The 20,085-nt window shown below is 40.9% G+C and overlaps 1 protein-coding gene across 6 annotated transcripts in view; it reads left to right on the forward strand.

Moving 5' to 3' along the window:
* Positions 1-19,775, forward strand: part of LOC112985817 (semaphorin-6A) — a 118,365-nt gene extending 98,590 nt beyond the window's left edge. For all 6 annotated transcript variants that reach the window (XM_064500542.1, XM_064500543.1, XM_064500544.1 and 3 more), the window contains one exon: positions 15,706-19,775. In XM_064500542.1, the coding sequence (XP_064356612.1) occupies positions 15,706-16,895 (1,190 nt within the window). In that variant the 3' untranslated portion in view covers positions 16,896-19,775. The remainder of the gene's footprint in view (positions 1-15,705) is intronic.
* The last annotated feature ends 310 nt before the right edge of the window (positions 19,776-20,085 follow it).

Consider the following 20,085-nt stretch of genomic DNA (forward strand, 5'->3'; position numbering starts at 1 on the left):
AATTATCTCAGATTGCATATCCAAGCTTAAGCAGCAGCAATAGAAAACTAGGTGCTAATTATTAAAAATGGAAATTGTATACAAAACTGATGAAAGATGATGGCTGCTGGAAGAATGTTTCTGACAACAGACTTTCTTCAAACCTGTTTTCAGTATGTTTTTTTAAGTTTGTATGGGAACAAGAATGAAGAGACAAAGAAGAGGCTAATGCTAGGCATGCAGAAAAGATAACAGAAACCAAATCCATGGGCAGGGCCGTATCCTTAAACCAGTTTTAATCCAAAGATGGATTGTAATAGAATACAAGGCAGTGGTTTAGTGTGTCTTCTCTGTGGCTCATTTTCATTTCAAGCCTTAAATAAAAGTCCTCAGCTCATTTACTCACAGATTTTCCGTAAGATCCTTTGAAATTGTAAGGAGCACTTTCCACGATGAGAGATGGTCAAGGATCAGGAAAACAAGATAATGAAGGGGGTTTATTCCAAAACACACCAACTGCCTCTCCCACTCACATAAACAAATGCCTACACGTCATCACTGGAGCTAACTTAAAATTTTCAGAAATGAAAGTGTTTCTGCACTCCACTGGCAGTGAGCTGTAAGAAGCAACGGATTTCAGGTATAGCTAGCAGAAGTGGAGCCATGAATAGCAAGGCTTGAATCAAGAGGCAAGAGACCTATCATTTATTTAGTACCAAAAAAAGAGCATTGATAATGGAAGATGTTGTCTCGGTGTGCGACTCCTAGTTATGAAAATTATTGACAGAGCTTTTCTTTGTGAGTATATCTCCAAATTACTGGATCCTACAAGTATAAGAAGGGTAAATTTTAAAATAAAGCTCATCAAATGTCAGATGTGGCTGCGGGAAACAGCAGGTATCCTTGACCTGTAATTGTCCACCTGCGTAGATTTAAAGTCAGGCTATCCATTTACAGACTGGAATGAGAAATAGAGGCCTGCCTTTCTCAAACAGGGAAAAACTGTCATTGCCCCAGGACCTTGATCTACTTTTTTGAATAAAAGAGGCCACCTCTAATTTGTCAAGGCAGCTGCTCAGAGTTCAGGGCATTAGCGCTATTGTCTGCTGGATGCGATTCTCAGCTGCATTCATCCTCAGTCACCCTGGGAGGACAGCCCCGCGGAGGAGCACAGAGTGCCCCCCGCTCTGGGCTGACCCGTGTCATGCTGATATATTTCTCAAGAGCTGGGAATTCACTGTAGGGTACGCTGGCCCCACAGGGCCACTACTCTGTTGGGAAATAGTGGGGAATAATTGGTGGGCAGGATGTTAAGTAACACCAAGTTCCATTTTTATGGCATTTATAGTCAATATAGGGAAACTTTGTGCAACACAAAGATGCTGAATTGGCAGAAAAGAACTTAGTCTTTTAAATAAAGGATTTCTGAAACAGCTATGAAATTTGAAGGGATTTAATAGCAGAAAATCGTAGAGTTGAAGGAGTCTTAAAGCGCCTTTTGGTATTAATTTAATACCAGTGTATAATTAAAATGTCAATACACTGTTAAATTGAAGATATTTGAATAATTCATTTTTCTTATATAGGATGCGCCTAGATTCAATAAGTGTATTAATTAATGGGGAAGATGTCCTGTAGTAATTTCATGACAACGTAAATGTTGACTGTCCTGGTTCAGAGTACTTCTGGTATGATCTATGGACTGTTTATTAATTGCATGCCTCTGTACAAAATACCACTTAGGTTCTTTTCATATAGATAAGCCTTGAGTGAACAGTATCAATATCCCATTCTCTGCCTAGGATCCTGACTCTTACTTTTTGTACTTAGTTCTCTTTAAGACTGTAAAAAAGGCAAGCTTAGTTCTTTCATGTCAGGATGGACTGGTGCTTACTGATTAACAGCATGCAGTTAATTAAAAAATTGAGAGGGCATAATTTAGATTTTGCCATCTTAATTTTATTTAACATTAAACACAGATAAAAAATGTCATTCCTTTTGGAAAGTAGTCTTTCCTACGAATATCCTTAGTTTAGCAAGGTGGTTAGGTATGTGTTACTTTGAGCTCTGTGGTAGTCATTTAATGAGACACTCTAGTCTCTGGACCTCAGTTTCTATTGCTGTGACTTTTGCTAGATTTTAATCATGTGTACTGAGATTTTCTATGACAGTGTCTGAGAAAGAGGGTAGGGAAAAGATATGTTGTTGTTATGTTACAAAAAGTCATCAGTGGATTTTATGGAGAAGTTTTGGAGCAGATAACTGCAACTTTATCATTGTATCAAGAACGTGCATTCTTCTGACATCCTTGTGAGGGGAAAACAAGCTGAATTTGGCCAAGTTGTAAGTTTTTGAAAAACATCAGTCTGCCCATACCCAGAAAAGACTTGTCAGAGTTTGGCAAGTAAATACCTGAACAATTCTATGCTCATTGCACATTAGTGCTATGACTGCTACGTGCATTAACCATCCAACAGCTCTCTCTGCCCCGGCAGTTCAGATAGGTCAGAGTCTCTGCTGAAGCAAGTTTTAACAGCTCCATTGACTTTAGGAGAGCTAGGGCAGTTTATAGAGAAGTTGCTTAGGGAATATTAAGGCACATTTCTGGCAAAGCTATACAATTCAGCAAACATTTTGAAATGGCACCGTATAGCACGTTCATCAGTAACTTTATGTTGGCAGGAAAGAATATCCACGATACTCTGAAACAGTCCCAACAGATAGCCTCCAGACCCATTTCAGCCTCCCATGTCTGCCAAAATGGTTAGCCATGGATATCAAGTTATAACTCTTCCCATAACAGCCAAGGATTAGTATTTTCTAGGAAATAAGATTTCAGATGAAGTTGCAACTTGATAACATTGACACAACTGGGCATAAACTAGACAGCTCTTTCATATGCCCAAGAAGGTTTTTTTTAAATTGGAAAATAACACCAGCTGCATGCTGCCAGTAATATGCCATCTTGTTAATGCTCTGTCCCATCTTACCCACAATTGTGATAGAAAATAAAAGAACAGCTGTTTTTTTAAAAAAAAAAAAGGAAAAATAGGCACATTTTTAAAGCCCTACAAAGATACTGTTATTCACCATCATGTTCTCATAGGAAGAAACAGAGGGATTTTTTGGAGAGCCTGAAGTTCTGCAATTACTAAATGCAAACAGTACCAGCTCAGACAGTGAATTTAAGAGTGCAGAGAAATGCCTCCCAAATGGCAGCACACCCAAGCCCTCAATAAAATAACTCCAAAAGTCTTTTGAGAAGCACATATTTTACAAGTGTTTCCTTATTCTTAAAATCAGAAAACTTCACTGAGTTCCTGTTTGGAAGCAAGCATAATTGTAATCCTGAAAAAAAAAAAAAAAAGACCAAACCCAATCTAGAACAGAGTCATTCACATCAGTTAATATAATGAATGTATTTTGTAAGAAATTATAGGAAAAAATTGAGCAAGCTACCTGTCTCCCTCCCTCTGCTTAGCAATTCAAACTCATCAGTCTGGCTAGCTGATCTGGGTGAGTGAAGCAGAAGTTATAATGCTGGGTAAAGAGTGAGCACCACTGACTGCATTAAAGAAGCTAACAAAAGTGGTCTTGTCGCTTGATGCAGAATAGGCAGTTGGTAGTTTCTCTGAGCCTGTGGTTACCACTGGAGAAATTTAATTTCTGCCATCAGTTTATAGCTTCCATCAAACAGTTCAACAATTCGTCATGTGTATTCGTTGCTGAATGGCTCCCAATCAGATGCTCTCAAACAAGGGCACAGAGCAAGGGTGCCCTCTGTCCCCTCTTCTGTGTCCTTTCTCCATTGAACCCCTTGCACTCACCACAGAGCCTGCCCAGCGGTTTAGGCGATCACAGCTCATAATAAAGAACATAAAGAACATTGCTCTTTTTTTGCAGATAACATCCTGCTTTATTGCTATAAAACACTAGTCTCTATTCAGTGCCTTAAAGAGGTCTTACAGTCCTACCACGCTTTATATGCTTTTTGTCTAAATATGGCCAAGCCAGAGGCAATGCCCCTAGGCACTCATCCAGTAAGACTAATTAATTTTCCATACCCAGTGGACCCTAGGGGGATTTGTATACCTCAGTGTGAAGTTCTCACCCACTGAACTAAATAATGCCACATCAGCAAGTACTTTCAATTATCCAGCATCAAGACCTGCAAAGACAATAGTTTATCGCTACTTACTCTTGGCAAGACAACTCAATAACACCAAATATGCTTCCCTGCAAAAGTTTTGGTCCCACCTGCACTGTATTTAGAAAGAATGTATCACTGAGAGAAAAGAGATTGTGTTACAATTTGTTAAGGCCCCAATGCCAGGAAAGGAAGTGAGGCTTTAATCTCGCATGTAGAAATTTGTCTATCTGTAGATCAGTAAATGTATCTTGAGAACTAGTCTACAGATATGAAAAGAGCCAGTTAAGATTCTGTGTTACAACATCTACCTTCATGTTGATTAACTGGTTATGCAGGCTGCTTGGCTCACCTGCAGTAGGGGAAAATACTGGCTTAATAAAGAGCACAAGCAGAAGATGATCAAACACCACAGTAAATCCAAAAAGGGGAGATTGAACCAGTATCAGAATTGAGTGGAAGACTGGGGCAGTTGTATTCCAGAAACACTGCAGTCCGTGCGATGCCTTATAAAGCAAAGCTGCAGGTACAGCTGCCTGGCCTGCCACTGGACGAGCTCTGAATGTATGTTGAAGAAGAATTCGGTTTGTACACACTGCTGTAGCTAGATTGCTGTTGGCTCCAGGCTAACACTCTTGGAGCTTGGTCAGGTACCTGCATCCCATAGTATGTCACCTGAGACAGTGTTACAATTTTGCCTCATGCAGAGAAGCAGGTGGGCCAGTGTAAGCCCTCCAACATATTTAAAAATGTGTGCAAACAAGAAGCATCAACTAAATTACATGATCAAAGTATAAATATGCACGCACTGCATACAAGAGGAAGAAAGTAGGTAAAAAAAATGCAGAGGACTATAAATTTGACAGACAAAAGAGAGAATGCATGAAAGAAGCCACCACCGGAGATAGAAAATTATGTGAGAGAGAGATGATAGGAGCACTAGGACAAGAAGTCCCGCAGGGAGATACTGGAAACAGAAAAAGGACTAGAGGTAGAAATGTTCTTGCTGCCTGTTGTGGCCACTGCTTCAGACTCGTAGCAATTCCTTGGTCACTGATGTACTCAAAGGCAGATGAGGCTATAGGACCACAAGACGGAGAAAAACAATAAACCTAATATCAGATATGTATAAGCTTCTTTCTACCTACAGCCCCAGCACTCCAAGTATTTCTACAAGAAGCAGTCCTGTCTTTTACTGAACCCTGGGAACATGTTTTAATTCTTAAATCCAGGTCTTCTGACTGAACTTGCAATGTTCATGAGTATTGCAGAAATGAATTAATCCACAGTGTTCATTTTCTGTCACAGCATATACAGCGCTGGGATTTGAATGACCGAACTGATTTGATTCTTTCCTCTTTATAAGAGCAGAGCTAACACGCAGTACAGCAATATTCCCAACATGCACCAGCGGCCCAACAGTGGGCAGGAGGACCATCGCAAAGAAGGAAGGTCTATGTAAATGAGTAAACATTGTTGGCTTGGTCACGTAGTTGTTTGACAGCTTAATAATTCTTTCCAAGGACCTCGGGGAATAGGATATATAGGGCACAGTCTTATTATTTAAATGTCCTAGATGTTTAATAGATGGCTCTTTTGTTAGTTCAACTATGACGTGTTCAGTTACACAAGTAGCTTAAAACTAGCATTTCCATTTTTGTATCTTTAAAGAAGGTTGGAGCTGATTAAATAATTTGTGGTTTTTGGCCGTATACATAATGTTTGAAAATTAGCCCCACTTCTTCCATAAGGCTGCCTTGAGTTTTAGTCTGCTAAGCAGAGCTGCTTATGTTGACATTCAGCAAACTTGACTTTTCCCTCTTGTGCAGAGAGGCCATAGTTCAAAACGGGCTGTAAGAAAAGAGACGGAAAGCCACGGAATTTCTCAGTGACAGCTTTGCTTTCCCTGATGCTGTACATAAAAACTGCTTCCAGAAAGGCACTGGGCTGCCCAGAATACATAATGCCCACACTAGAAAAAAAAAATACACCATTTGTTCTGTGCCATCAGAGGAGCTCCATGCAGTGAAATGGGAACTGCAGAGATGAGAGATTCACATTACAGGCTACAACAACTTCTCTGGTGCCCTGAAATCATGCATATTCAACAAAACATATGTAAATCTGGTTTAACCCAGCTGTGAAAGATCCCCTGAAGTAAACTAATAAAGAGCAGCTGGATATGTTTAAGCTCATCCTAGGCAGAGTAGAAAGGTCCTAAAATGTGTACTGAGATTCTTTTACGTCACCAGAGGAAATGCAGCAGACTTTAAAGGAAACTTGTATTTTAAGATGCAAAGCAGCATAAAGTTTGCCTCTGCTGAGACGAGCTACAAAAGAATTAATTTTCCTTGACATTTGGATTTTATACATCTCATTTTAACTACTGCAAATGCCTGTGTTTTACTTTTTATAAGGGACCTGCTGCATCTGCCTATTGTCCATCACACACAGACATCTAAAATTATCATTGCTCACTGGGAAAGGGTGAGAGGTGACAGAAAGTATTCAAATCAGGAAAGTTCAAAATGAACAGCCACTGAGTACCACCTACCAGTGGGAGAAAGGTTGTCAAGCACTTTCTAGTGCAGGAGCTGGCCTTGAGTCTAGCCACTGGGACAAATTAAATTGGGCTGGCTGCAGGACTATAATCTCTCTTATTGTTATATAATAAATCCAGGAAGTTGTGTATCTCAAACCTCTCATACCTGCAAATTTACTAAATTGGTTTATTTACAAAGATGCTGCTTACAGATATCAAGCATTATTTAAAAGCTCTGCAAGCTTACTTGCAGTTTTTTTCAGGTCTGCCTCCCTCTCATATTAAGGCAGGGTATGGGTTGTCTGAGCATGGAAGAACCTTTTGGAAGAGAGCTGCTTCTTTCTAGTCTCTCAGAATTCACAAGTGTGACCATAGTATAGGTATGTAAGGCCACCGTGACATGCAGAAAAATTAGATTGCATGCCCATTATTGAACTAAGAACAGGACACTGAAATCACTTTTGAGCAAGTTACTTTGAGGTTCATATGTCATCTCATATGGACACAGTGGTGTCATTTCTTTAAGCTATCTTGCTTAACCTATCTGGCTTATAAGAAACACAAGAATGAAGTCTTCCCATTGTGAGCAAAGCCACGTGTTGATCTCATCCTTGCTTAAGTTGCAACCCTCTTTGTTAATGGAGAGTCGTGTTTATAGTCATTCATCGAGAATGGGGAGAGGTAATGTAATTTGGACCAGTTCAGAGGAGAAGTAATAGCACCTTCAGGAATCAATCGATGAACCCATCCTTAAGTGATTGCTTCTGGAATCAGTCTGATGAAGGGCCAGAAAACCCTGACAGTGGCCTTTATGGCTGATCTGATTGCTTACATCCTTTTCAGGCTTTGTTACGTGTTATTTCAGACATGTTATATATTGATTTTTCTTTTCATATTTTTAAAATACACTTCCTCCTCATCCCTGGGCCTCTTGTAACTTAATACTACTTCTGTACTAAATTCATTCTTCTCTTCAAACACATGCACCCTCTTTTTCTGTTGCTGGGTATCTCAGACTATTGGCTTGGGCAGTTGCCTTCGAGAGTCTTATGGAGGAATTTTTTTGGAGATGATCGCTCTCCCCTCTCAACATAGTCACACAAAACTTACATTTGCAGACCTTTACAAATCAACAGTACAGCTGTTAAAGGGGGTGGGGAGGAAGCATTTGCCAGCAGTTTTAACAGTGAGTTTTTGAGATGGTGTTTTTTCTAACTGAAAAGAGAGTCCAGAAAAATAGTTAGCAGGGAGAATTGCACTGAACCAGCAGAACAAGCTCCTGCTAGCCAGGAGGAAGATGAAGGAGATGGGTTGCTTGCTTGTTTCAGCAAAGTAGAAGTTCCAGTGAAGTGTCAAACATCAAATCATTGGATTCTAATGCAGTTGTTTTGCATGAAGACCTTGAAATTACTGTTTGAAGAAAAGCAATGAGATAAGGTCTCAGAAATGCATGGGAGACTCTGCTTATTCCTGAATTTGCCGTCACTTTAAATCTTTAAATCTGTGTGTCCAGTCTAACTTCCTTTCTTTTTTTTTTTTTTTTTCCCCATTCCAACTCTTGGTTAAAAAGGAAGAAGAAAGCTTGGTAATACCTGAAGGGATTTTCCAGGTTGAAAGAGTCTCTTATCAGCATGAGACTGCGTGTAAACACAGTTCTAACACCTGGAGACACATGTTGAAAACGTATTCAGTGGTATTTAAAAAAGATATTCTGAAGCCTGTAAAAACCTCCATTCATAATGAGTTTATACCAGCATTCTCAGTTATCCCAAGTCTAAGGAGAGAGAGACGTACATGAGACAGAAAAGCTTGCTCTGAAAAAAGAAATGAACTGCAAGGTTTTCCCCTTAAACAACAATAACAAAGAAACTATGAGGCCTTGCGGAACTCTGACTTGTTTTGTGGAAAGTCCCAAGTGATTTTTGTAGTTGTTGGAGATAGGAGTGGGCTGATTCCTATTTAGCTAGAGAGGTGAAGTTTAAGTGAGCAATGGCACTCACTCCCTGACTGCTATTATGTGTGGTTTAGGCATAAATATTATCTTATTCCATAGTAGTCTTTCCCCCTACTTCCCTGCCAAAACATTTTTCATTTCCCACCTACTATGCTTGGATTTTTTTTTGTGCTACCATTTTGGATTATTACTGCACCGTCTGTTGCAGATGACTTCGGAAAACTAGAGTAGGACAGCTTATTGCAGAAATGATCACAGGGTGGTCTTGATGCATGTGGCATGTGGTCATCTTAGTGTCGAGGGTGCACCTCCTGAGGCCATCAGCCATTTCCAGAACAGAGGTGTCTTTGTATCCACCCTGTAGCTAACTGTAGTACTCAAACAAAAACCATTATATTTGGTGATAGGTACACACAGAAACTTGCAGTAATGGGACCAGATATTGCTCTCTGGCCTGCTCTTGTTATTCTCACCAACTTTAGCTTGGTTGTAAAAGAGAGCAGCATCTGGCCTATTGTATTACTAAAACAACCTCACATTAAGCTATTCAAACCAGGAAGGAGAGTCGTTTGTTTTTGTTCTTCAAGCAGTTGTGAGGGTTATAAGCTGGAATTTCAATTTGTGTTCACTGTAAAGCATACACCAGAACCTAGATTTAGAAGAATGTGACTGTGGGGCTTTTCTTGATATTTTGCCATCTCTATCCTTGATCACAGTTGAGACAAAGAAATTTAGGCTTCGACATGGGAGATTTCTCTTTATATTGCATGTGCTAAAAAGGATATAGCTCTTTTGTTGGATCTCTGGACACGAGGTCCCTTTCTGCAGATGCGTGTTAATTGTTGTTCTCCTGAGACAGGCACATTCATCCAAAACAGAAATAAGGAAGCTAGTGATCCAAGAGTAAATAAATATCCATATGGAACCTTTCCATTTTATAATGCTGCTTAGTCCTTGTTCAAAGTTATGATTTTGGTTCTTTGTTTAGTCATACGTGCACCATCTGGTGCTGATTACACTCCTGTGGAAGTTTGTACCAGCTTCAGCAGAATCAAAACCCTTAAGCACAGGTTAACAAGGATTCCTCAGATTTTCTTTTGTCTAATGCAGGGAACATGTGAAGGGCACTTTACTGCAAATCTCTTTCCAGGTAGACCTTTGATCAATACTTTTCAACTGCAACTTTTCAGCAGGTTTTGGGCCACTATCATTTGCTTCTGAGAAAATGAGTCAAAGCCTTTCAGAAGTCAAAGTGTGTCATCATTAATGATGTTTCCCCTTAAAAAGTAGGCCATTTATCTTGTTCAGGAAGGAAGTTTGGCTGGTTTAGTGTAATTTATTCTTGGCAATTTTACTTTGGCTTTTTTTATAATCACTTTATTATCCTTTAGATGCTCATAAAATTGATTGTTTAATCATTTGTTCTAATGTCATTCTCACTCTAAAAATTAGACTGACAGGTCTGTCATTTGCTAGGTCCTCCCTTTGGCCCAGCTCAAAGACAGATAATATGTTTGTCCTTTTCCAGAACTCTTGATTCTCGTACTTCCTCCAGCATTCTCCCAGATATTCCAGAGTCTAGAGCTTGCTTTGGCTCGTTCCTCATGTAGTCTGGGGTGAATTCCATTAGACACTTTGAAACATCAACATAATCTAAATATTCATGCTACTTTTCTTATGCTGGTCAGCGCTCCATTGCCCAATTTTGTTACATTTCTGATCACAGGTAAGAGTGGAGATTTTTGCTGAAGTGAAACAGGGAAAGCAGTAAATGCTCCAGTCTTGGTGTCTCTCATTTTTTGTCCTCCTTTATTGAAGTTTGCTGTTCTGACATCCGTTATCCTTATTCTGTTATGCTCGTGCTATGTATTCTTTCCTTTGTGATTATTTCATCCTAATTACATTTCTGCCCTCAACAGTTCTTTCCTATTAGAATTAGATGTAGCAGAAGATACCCAGAATAGCTTCATCAGCATTTTCATACAATAATACCTTCAGCGCAGAGCAAATCTTGTCATACTGCTTTTAAACAGGTATATAGGTAGAGTCCTAACCATTTTGAATACCTTTGTTAGTTGCTCAAGAGGAGAAACCTCATCTCCTTCCTCCTTATGATTATCTAGTCTACAGTTAATCTATACCATTGTATCACCCCTGTTCTTTTCTTTTCTCTTTTATCTTCACCCACATTCAGTAAGTAAGTCTGCTTCTCATCTTGTTGCAGAACTTCAGAAAAAGTATATGCATTATTGACATAAAATTGAACATCTCCTTGCTTTTTCCCCAGCTATCCTTAGTGAACAAGCTAGATCAATATTCTGGTCTTTGATTTATCCAAGCATTAACTCATGACAGAACTGAAACACTTTGAAGGTTTGAAAACATTTTTCTTAATGTCCTCTCAACCAAGGTACTTGTCCGTACCTTACTGACAAGTTCTGCCAGAAGAAAGAATGAGTCATATACAGCAGAATAATACAATGCCATGTCAGGTCTTCTCTCTCATTAGTTGAGTAAGAAGAGAGGATTTTGCATGTTCCAGACTGTGACAATACAGGGCATACAGTCTAAGAAAATGAATGAGGATGTTTGGAGATGCAGAAAAAAGGACCTGGGATAGCATTACCGGAAGTCGGTGGAACAGGAGGATGGATCAGGTCATCTGTGAGAAGCAGAACAGCCATGAAAAGTGGAGGATATCAGGTGACTAGCCTGGCTCTTTTGGTAGCCAGAGATAGTAGTACATCACATGTGAGAAGACCACGGAGTAGTAAGCCCAGCTGTGATTTGCAACGGACAGAGCTGGACTTAACTAGAAAACTTCAAGGAGATATATAAGTGTCAGCATGTTTGTGGCATTAGCTACATATAAGGTCGGATCCTCGCAGGTGCAAAGTTTTAACCTCATTTGTCTTTGAAGCTTGTTGAGTTTTACTATGACTGTTACTACTAGACTGTTCCCAAGTGTAGTGTTCATACAGGTAATTCTGTAAACAAGATCCATTTCCAGAGACTGCAGGTTATTATCTATGGTGATATGTCTCCATAAACTACAGAAAATAGTGAAGAGCATATATGAAAAATCCAAACCACATAAAATCAAATGTTATGTATTTTCACATTTGGAAAGAACAAGTTGCAAAGAGCAAAGTGCTAAACAGAATATTATAAAAGTAGAATTGTTTTATTCAGAATAATTGTTTTATTGTTCATGATAAAAATATCATAACAATATCTATATCAATCATATTTTACGGTTTGGTTCAATACCATTTTATGCAGCCAGCCCAGTCAGTTTTCCAATTTATAATGTGTAAGAAAGATGTCAGAAAACATATAGCAATAAGACTTTTCAATAACAGATGTTCCTCAAAGCTGGGGGTCTGAATAATTTGTACTTTATTTGACTTTTAAAAAGGTTGGGTCTACATTTTTCCCATGAGTTTTTCCATTTATTTTAGTTCTTTGAATAATGAATGCTAATGAATGATGCTGGACTGAGCCTAGGCGACTGCACTTTTTCTTTGCGAACTGCAGGATATGTAGAAGCACACACAGTGCAGGTTGTAAAGCGACACAAACACTGTTTGTTTGCTTCCAAACTGGCACATTTTGGGGGCATAATTGGGATCACACACTCGCTTATTCATCCTAGTCTGTGAAGGCAATTACTAACAATGCTAACAATTTTGGATGTTGATTGACATCAACTGTGATTGTCAGCCTATTTCACATTAGATTTTTCCCCCACTATGGTCTTGATAGTAGGTTGTTGAACATTCCTCATACTTTTTCATTACTTCATTTTATCTGCTCCATAAACATTATTAATGCAGGATCAAATCTTGCCCATCTTACATCATTTGATTTAAATTAAAGTTGTTGGGATTGCTTACATAAGTAAAGACACTTGGATGTAATCCATGATAAAAATAAATTATCTAATTAGCCTGACATTGTGTCCAGGGAGGATTCCCTTGCCTAGAGCAAAGCCACTAATGTTATATATCCTTTAATCTATTATATGTTATAGAAAACATCATGCACTTCAGGAAGTTTTGGGCTCAAGAGGAACTAGCTGGAGTCAGGCTGTTTGAAGGCCCTCATAAATTTCTGTTCATAAAACATGTGCAGGATGAGCTACATAATTTCAGCTACCCTTGTGTTGAATACACATGATCACTCAGTCTGCATTGTGTGGTAATTTTGTAATGCAAGTTTGAATAAGTCAGTCCATTGGTAATGTAAAACTGATTGCAAGGTCTCATGTTGTTTTTGCTTGTAGTGATGCTGGCTTGCGTTTTACATGCTACCATCCGTAGACTAGGACTTGGCCTAAGGTTCAAAGCTGAGCAGGGAGAACAACCTCAACCTCACTTAGCCAGTAGAAAGCGTGAGGAATGGAACATCCATCCATGCATATTAGTTTAACACTGAGCTCCAAGTAGGTTGGGTGAGCTTCCTGAGTGCATACTGCCTATTCTGCTGTAATCCCTTCCTAGAAAGAAGTAGAAAAGAAAGAGAGAAACCTCTCTCTCAGTGACTGGGCACTTAGCTTTCATCCCATGTGGGGATTAGAGCAACATTCCCATACCTTAGGTCATATGGGTTCCAAGTTCCTCTGCAAAACTAGGCAGAGTGGCTTTTTGAACACAAGGCTGCTGTTTTCTACCTCTGTGCCACATCTGCAAATGATGACTAAAATGGAAAAATACATAAGCTAGGAGAAGTCCTGTCCGTCCTCTTGGGCCATGGATAGCTTGTACATGCTTCCAGATACAGAGATCCTTAAGGACTGTAAGTATTTCCACAATTAGGTGGGCATAGGGCAGGGATTTCGAAAGTCTTTGTTATTCAAAAACCATTGGACTTAAGTGCTGAAAGTGGCATTTCTCTGAGAGGTTTATGCACATGAAGTTAGGCTCTGTAAGTTGAAGCTTTCCTTAACTTCATGCCCAGCAAGGCATTTCTGGACAAGACTTAAGATTTCCCTGACCATCCCAGCCATCCATTCAAGATTTTCAATTTCTGATTCTCCAGCTAATGGCTGCAGACAGTTTTACAAGCGTGAATAAATTTGGTCTCAAAATGCTGGAGAGTCAGGCATGTAAATATCAGCTGCCCTAGGGCCATAGGAGACCAAGCCTATGCAGTGAAATGCAGTTCCTACTAATTGTGCTTTAATCACTAGACCGTGCTTCTTGTCTATATAAAGCAACATTGTCTGTGGATTTAAATTACAGGGCTGGATTCTGCTGCCTTGTGTTAAGTGCTCAAGGCAAAGAATAGAAAAATCTGCCTCTTAAAAAGCTGCTAGGCTTTAAAGAAGGATACCCACAGAATCATTTAATTTGAAGATTTGTTCTACTCATATATTGTTTTCTGAGGTTTATTTTCTTCCCGTTACTCTTTTGCTGTTAAGACTTTTATATGAATGCAGGATCTTAGTTTCTTAAGGGGTCATCTGCTCTTGCTATTTTTTCTCCTTGTGAAATCATAATCCTCTATTTGTCACTGCACAATAATTTCCATGGCAACCAGCTGTGATGTCACAAGCAGGGGATTACGATTTCAAAAGCTGTTCTGCTTTTAAATATAAAGTTCCTATGCTGTATGCAAATATCACTTGTCCACCAAAATGCTATAATTACATAGAGACAGAAAAATATGCTATAGAAGCAATACTGTATCTAGACAGAATACTTATCCCAGGTTTCTGTAAGCCAGTGGCAACTTTTCAATGGTCTTTTAACATAGTTTGCTGAGGAGTATTTTGCATTTGGTTTTAATTCCGGGCCACTAATACCTTGTCTGCCAAATACATAAAAAGACATTATTCCAGAAAGAGCTGATTTATGACATGAAAGATTTGTATCTTCCCAAAGTCTCAAGAGGGCCTTTGAGGTACATTTTCTGTCTTGCTGTCTCTCCTGTAATAAGAACATGGTCTACATTTCTTCCGAGCTTGTGGGGCTTTTAATGCCCTTGCATTTGCACACTCTCTGGAGAAGAGAGTGGAGCAGACACTCCTTCAGCTCCTTGTCAGGCACTGACTGCTCTCCGTTCAGCAGAACAGAAGAACAAAAACAGAAATGAAAAAAGCAAACTAGATGCTCTGCACTCATATTTCATTAACGCTGCTGGCTTAGTGCATAACTATGTCAGAAAAACAACTTTCTTCAGAAATTCAGGGTGTTGATTAATGCTCTGTTAGAGACTTCACATTGCAGAGATGTACTCTGCCAAAGATGCCTTCTCTAATAGTGAATGCTAGCAGGGCCAAGTAAGACTATACAGTAATCTCTGAACTCAGCATGGGGCCACAAAATGAGCCCCTCATGGTCAGAGCTTTCAGCTGAAAAAGCATAAGCTTCAGCACAGAGGTCAACCTGTTCACCTATCCAGAACAAGAGAGAGCTTTTAAAACTAAACTAGCAAAGACAACTGAAATCTAGAAGGTGCAATATGTTTCAGCACTGTCCTCTCTCTTTGGTAGTTATTCAGGCATCCTCCTGAAGCTCAGGCATGTGACACTGACTTTTAAAACACATGACAATGGTAACAGACTGACGAGGAGAGAAAGAAGCCTGAAACAACGTGGGATGCTCTTTTCTGATAGTTGTAGAGCTTCTGTCTCCTTGATTTTTTTCAATGTGAACGATTAACAGTAGTAAAGATTAGATTATATTAGCTGAGGGGAGAGATCAGATGGAGGGGGTGGAGGAATGAGCAGTACAGCAGAGGAGAAGAAATAATAGCCCTGACCCTCTTGAAGTCAGGGGGAATTTGCCCAGGCCTGGGGCTTCAAACTGATTGCAGCTTCTGTGAGTGATTTTTCCCTCCCCTCCTCAATGTTGTAGTGTGCAACACTAGATCTGAATGCTGCAGTGAAAGCCCAGTGCTGCTCATGTGAGACCTCTCTGGGAGGTACAGTAAGTCTCTAAATTTGGGCAAGCTTATAAAAAAATCACCTTGCAAAATGCAAATGAATCTCCCAGGTGCTGCCTTTGAATGGAGCAGCTAATGATAAGTAGCGTTTCCCTGTCCTTGGCTTGTTTAACCACTGTGTGCTGTTTATTGCAGGAGTGATTCGTGAGAGTTATCTGAAGGGTCATGATCAGCTGGTGCCGGTCACCCTGTTGGCCATTGCAGTTATTCTTGCTTTTGTCATGGGGGCCATCTTTTCGGGAATCATAGTGTACTGCATCTGTGACCATCGCCGCAGAGACGTGGCTGTTGTGCAGAGGAAGGAGAAGGAGCTGACCCACTCCCGCCGCGGCTCCATGAGCAGTGTTACCAAGCTCAGTGGCCTCTTTGGAGATGCTCAGTCCAAGGAGCCAAAGCCTGAAGCTATCCTCACACCTCTGATGCACAATGGCAAACTGGCTACTCCAGGCAGCACTGCCAAAATGTTAATCAAAGCCGACCAACACCATCTGGACTTGGCCGCCCTGCCAACCCCTGAGTCTACTCCAACCCTGCAACAGAAGAGGAAGCCCAACCGTGGCAGCAGGGAATGGGAAAGAAACCAGAACCTCATCAACGCCTGCACAAAAGATATTCCCCCAATGGCCTCACCTGTGATCCCGACTGACCTGCCACTCAGGGCTTCTCCTAGCCACATTCCCAGTGTGGTGGTCCTGCCCATTTCCCAGCAAGGCTACCAGCACGAATATGTTGATCAGCCGAAAATGAGTGATGTGGCTCAGATGGCTGTGGAGGACCAGAACGCCACCCTTGAGTACAAAACCATCAAGGACCATCTCAGTAGCAAAAGCCCGAACCATGGGGTTAACCTGGTGGAAAATCTCGACAGCATGCCACCAAAAGTACCCCAACGGGAAGCTTCCCTGGGGCCCCCAAGCACCTCTCTGTCTCAGAGTGGGCTGAGCAAGCGGCTGGAAATGCACTCCTCTGCTTACAGTGTGGACTACAAGAGAAACTACCCTACGAACTCGCTCACGAGAAGTCACCAGACGTCGACTCTCAAAAGAAATAATACTAACTCCTCTAATTCGTCCCATCTCTCCCGAAATCAGAGCTTCGGCAGGGGCGACAACCCCCCGCCTGCCCCGCAGCGAGTGGACTCTATACAAGTCCACGCTGCTCAGGCACAGGCCGTGACTGTATCTAGACAGCCTAGTCTCACTGCATACAACTCGCTGACGAGGTCGGGGTTGAAACGTACGCCCTCGCTAAAGCCAGACGTACCTCCCAAACCTTCCTTTGCCCCGCTCTCCACATCCATGAAGCCCAATGATGCATGTACATAATCACAGTGGGGTGTGGGGGGGGAGAACAGCAATTAAGCAGAGGTTGCCCTTGAAAGCCAGTGTTCTGCAACTGTATCGCTCACACCTCTGAGAAGATGGTTGTGCTAAGCTGAGGATGTGTTGATTCTGCTCTCTGGGAAAAGTGGAATATTTTTTTAAACCCGAGCCATATGATCCGTGGTTAGAGGTTTGCAATTGCAGGACTCGCCCCCACAACCCGCCAGTTCTTTGCTCAAAAGACTAACTCTCCATCACAAACATTGAGCCAAAAGCACACAGGTGAAAGATGACTGTGACATTTCACCCCCCCCAACTGCACAGTGCATTCCTGAACTGGGAAAGAGTGCTCTGAAAAGCAAAACAAACAATTAAAAACAAAAAAACAAGAAAATACAAAAAAAAATACAGAATCCATTGATAAAGCTAACTCTGACTTCTTAACAATGGCAGAAGTTTACTATGTGCAGGTACTGTGAAATGCCCATCAGTGTTACAGCCATTTGGTTATAGCAGTTAAATGCCATGTTGGGCAAACTATGTCGTAGATTTCTGCTACTCTTCTCTTTTAATGAATAACATGTGACTGTTAACGCAAGTAACTCCTATTATTTATTGTTCAACTTTTGTTTTTCCTAAGGAAATGACTTCTGCATATCATCCTATGAGCAGCTCTTCAGAGAAGTACATTGAAAGTTATACCTATTTAACGTGAAATCCATTAACTGGAGTAATTAAAACTCTTTTATTTTTCCAATAAATTCACTGAGTTAAATAAGATGGAGCTGGAATTCTGAACTTTGTGTTTGGGCTGTCTGATTAGCTGAAAAAAAAGGGGAATATTTATTTAAGTCTCTCAGTTAATGCGCTGGCTGGGCCTCTGACCTAAGACAGCACCAAACAAATCCCCCAAGTTCATAACTTCTAACGCAACTGCAAGAGAAACTCTTAAAAGCCGCACGTTTGTGCACCATTGCTATCAACATGGCTTTGTCAGTAGCTAATACTTTCTGTGAAGGCACCAGCTTGTGATGTGCCATCTCATTTCACCTTGCATGTGAGACGGCAAACAAAATCCACAAACGGTGTGAACTAGTTAATATGCCGGCTGTTACCATGCATAAATTATGGTCTTATCACACGGGTTTTTCGTGGGAATATATCTGTGAATAGCCTGTTTTCTTCCACATGTAAATTTGTGCCTTACACCCTCAGTTGTGTATAATTGTGAGCTGTAGTATGTAAAACCTTTTTCTTTTCCCCTTTGAATAACGCAAATATTTATTGATCCTCCCTCCTCCAAGCCCCCTCAAGAATTGGAGTAAAGACATTCAATTTGAAGAATGTAGTGGTTATTGTGATCACACCATGTCCCTCAAGAAATCAGGCTAGTGCCGTACCCTCCGATTCAGTTTGACTTTCTAGTCGTGCCAATTCTTCCCTCAAGCCCCCCCGCGAGCCGCGTCGCCGCGGAGGCGCTGCGCCCTGGGTGCCGGTTCTGCCTTCCCGCCTCGCTCTGCCCCCTCACGGCACGGCCGCGGGGCGGTGGGTGTCCCTGGGCAGCAGAGCGGCGACGTGCACCCGCGGCCCCCGGTCCCCTGGCTGGACACGGGCACAGGGCTCGGGCAGCTGGAGCAGGCAGGCGGGCTCCTGCTGCGGCTCCCTGCTGCCCGACAGCCGGCCGGAAGGATGCTGCATACACTTCTTTGGGGGAAATGACTTTTTTTTCCCCTTTTTTTCTTAGGTGTGGCTGTGCATGTAGCTAGCGTGCGTGTGTGTGTGTGCGTGCGCAGAGGGGGTGTCTGTGTGCGCGTGCAGGTGTGTAAGTTCTTTTCCGGTTTTCGAGTTTATGCACAAAGCTAGATTTGTTTTTAATCTGTTATAATAACTGTGTCAACATACTGTAGAAAAATGAGGGGGTTTGTTTCTGAGCTTTTTTTTTATATATATATCTACTGGACAGTATGTTCGAGTAAGGTGGTTGTTTTGTTTCAATTTTTTTTTTTAATTTTATACTTCATTTGTTTTTCAGGGTTTCGGTTTTGTTTCTGAATGACTGAAAAGAAAGATCTCAAGTCCGGTAGCTTGTAGATGGTATATAGAAAGTCTGGATGGTCTAGACCAAAGTGTGTAACAAGGGTGCTTGCATGTTCTTTCATTTCATCATGGCTTCTTTTATGAAACAGATTTGTTCACCCGTAGTGAACTATGCAGACTGGAATAGATAGATCTGTATCCAAAGCAATGTTGCTGTTTTTAATAAAAACAAACAAAAAAACCCTTTGAAAATAGTAGGTAGCAAGGTAATTTTTTTTTTTTTTTGTAAGAGCCAACTTGCAAAACCTTTTTACCGAGCGCCGAACCCCTCGAGTACCAAATGTGCAGAGCCCGTTGCTATTACGCAGCAAAGCATTCTGTCAACATGCAGAAATGAATAATCACTGCAACAGCTTGTACAGCGATCTGCCTTTGTAATACACAGCACGCCGGTCACTGGGCTGACCTTGAAACGCTCATTTTGTACTCAGTGGGTCTTCCGGTTTAGTCCTTCCCCAGCCCCCGTTCCCCTCCACCCTTCAGTGTGAGGGGCTCATAAACCTACGTGTGCCTTTGCTTTTCACCCTTGCTAGACACTGGTAGATACAACAGATTCGGATTCTCATTTGTTGTAAAGTTGTAAAATATTGTGATGTCACCAGTTTCCCTTCATTTCCATGTTCCCCCTAACATCTGATTCACAACTTAATGTATGTTGTAAAAAAAAAAAAAAAAAAAAAAAGAAAGAAAAAAAAAAAGCAAGAAAGGAAAAGAGAGAAGGAAAAGAAAAGGGGAAAGAAAAGCTCTTGATTACATAAGGTAATAAAACCAGACTGTTCTACCTTAGTTCTTGTGTCCTGGTTCTTTTGTTTCCATCATGATTTTTCTTTTCCTTCAAAACCTAAACAGATGTGATGCTGATCTTTGAAAGCAGGCTACAGTAAGAGAGAAACTTCTTTGTTATTTTCTGTCTCTTACAGAAGATGAACTTGACTTTAGAGTGAGGTGATGGTAATTAAAAATTGAATCACACATTTGCTCTCCCTCTATTCATATTCTGCATTTTCTTTTTATGAGCTTGTTCATCATCAAATATTTATGGCAGACTTGATAGTTTAAGAGATCAAGGCTGGGATTTAAGCACGCATGGTCCACC

This window comes from Dromaius novaehollandiae, chromosome W (genome assembly GCF_036370855.1).
Source record: "Dromaius novaehollandiae isolate bDroNov1 chromosome W, bDroNov1.hap1, whole genome shotgun sequence".
Classification (NCBI taxonomy): domain Eukaryota; kingdom Metazoa; phylum Chordata; class Aves; order Casuariiformes; family Dromaiidae; genus Dromaius; species Dromaius novaehollandiae.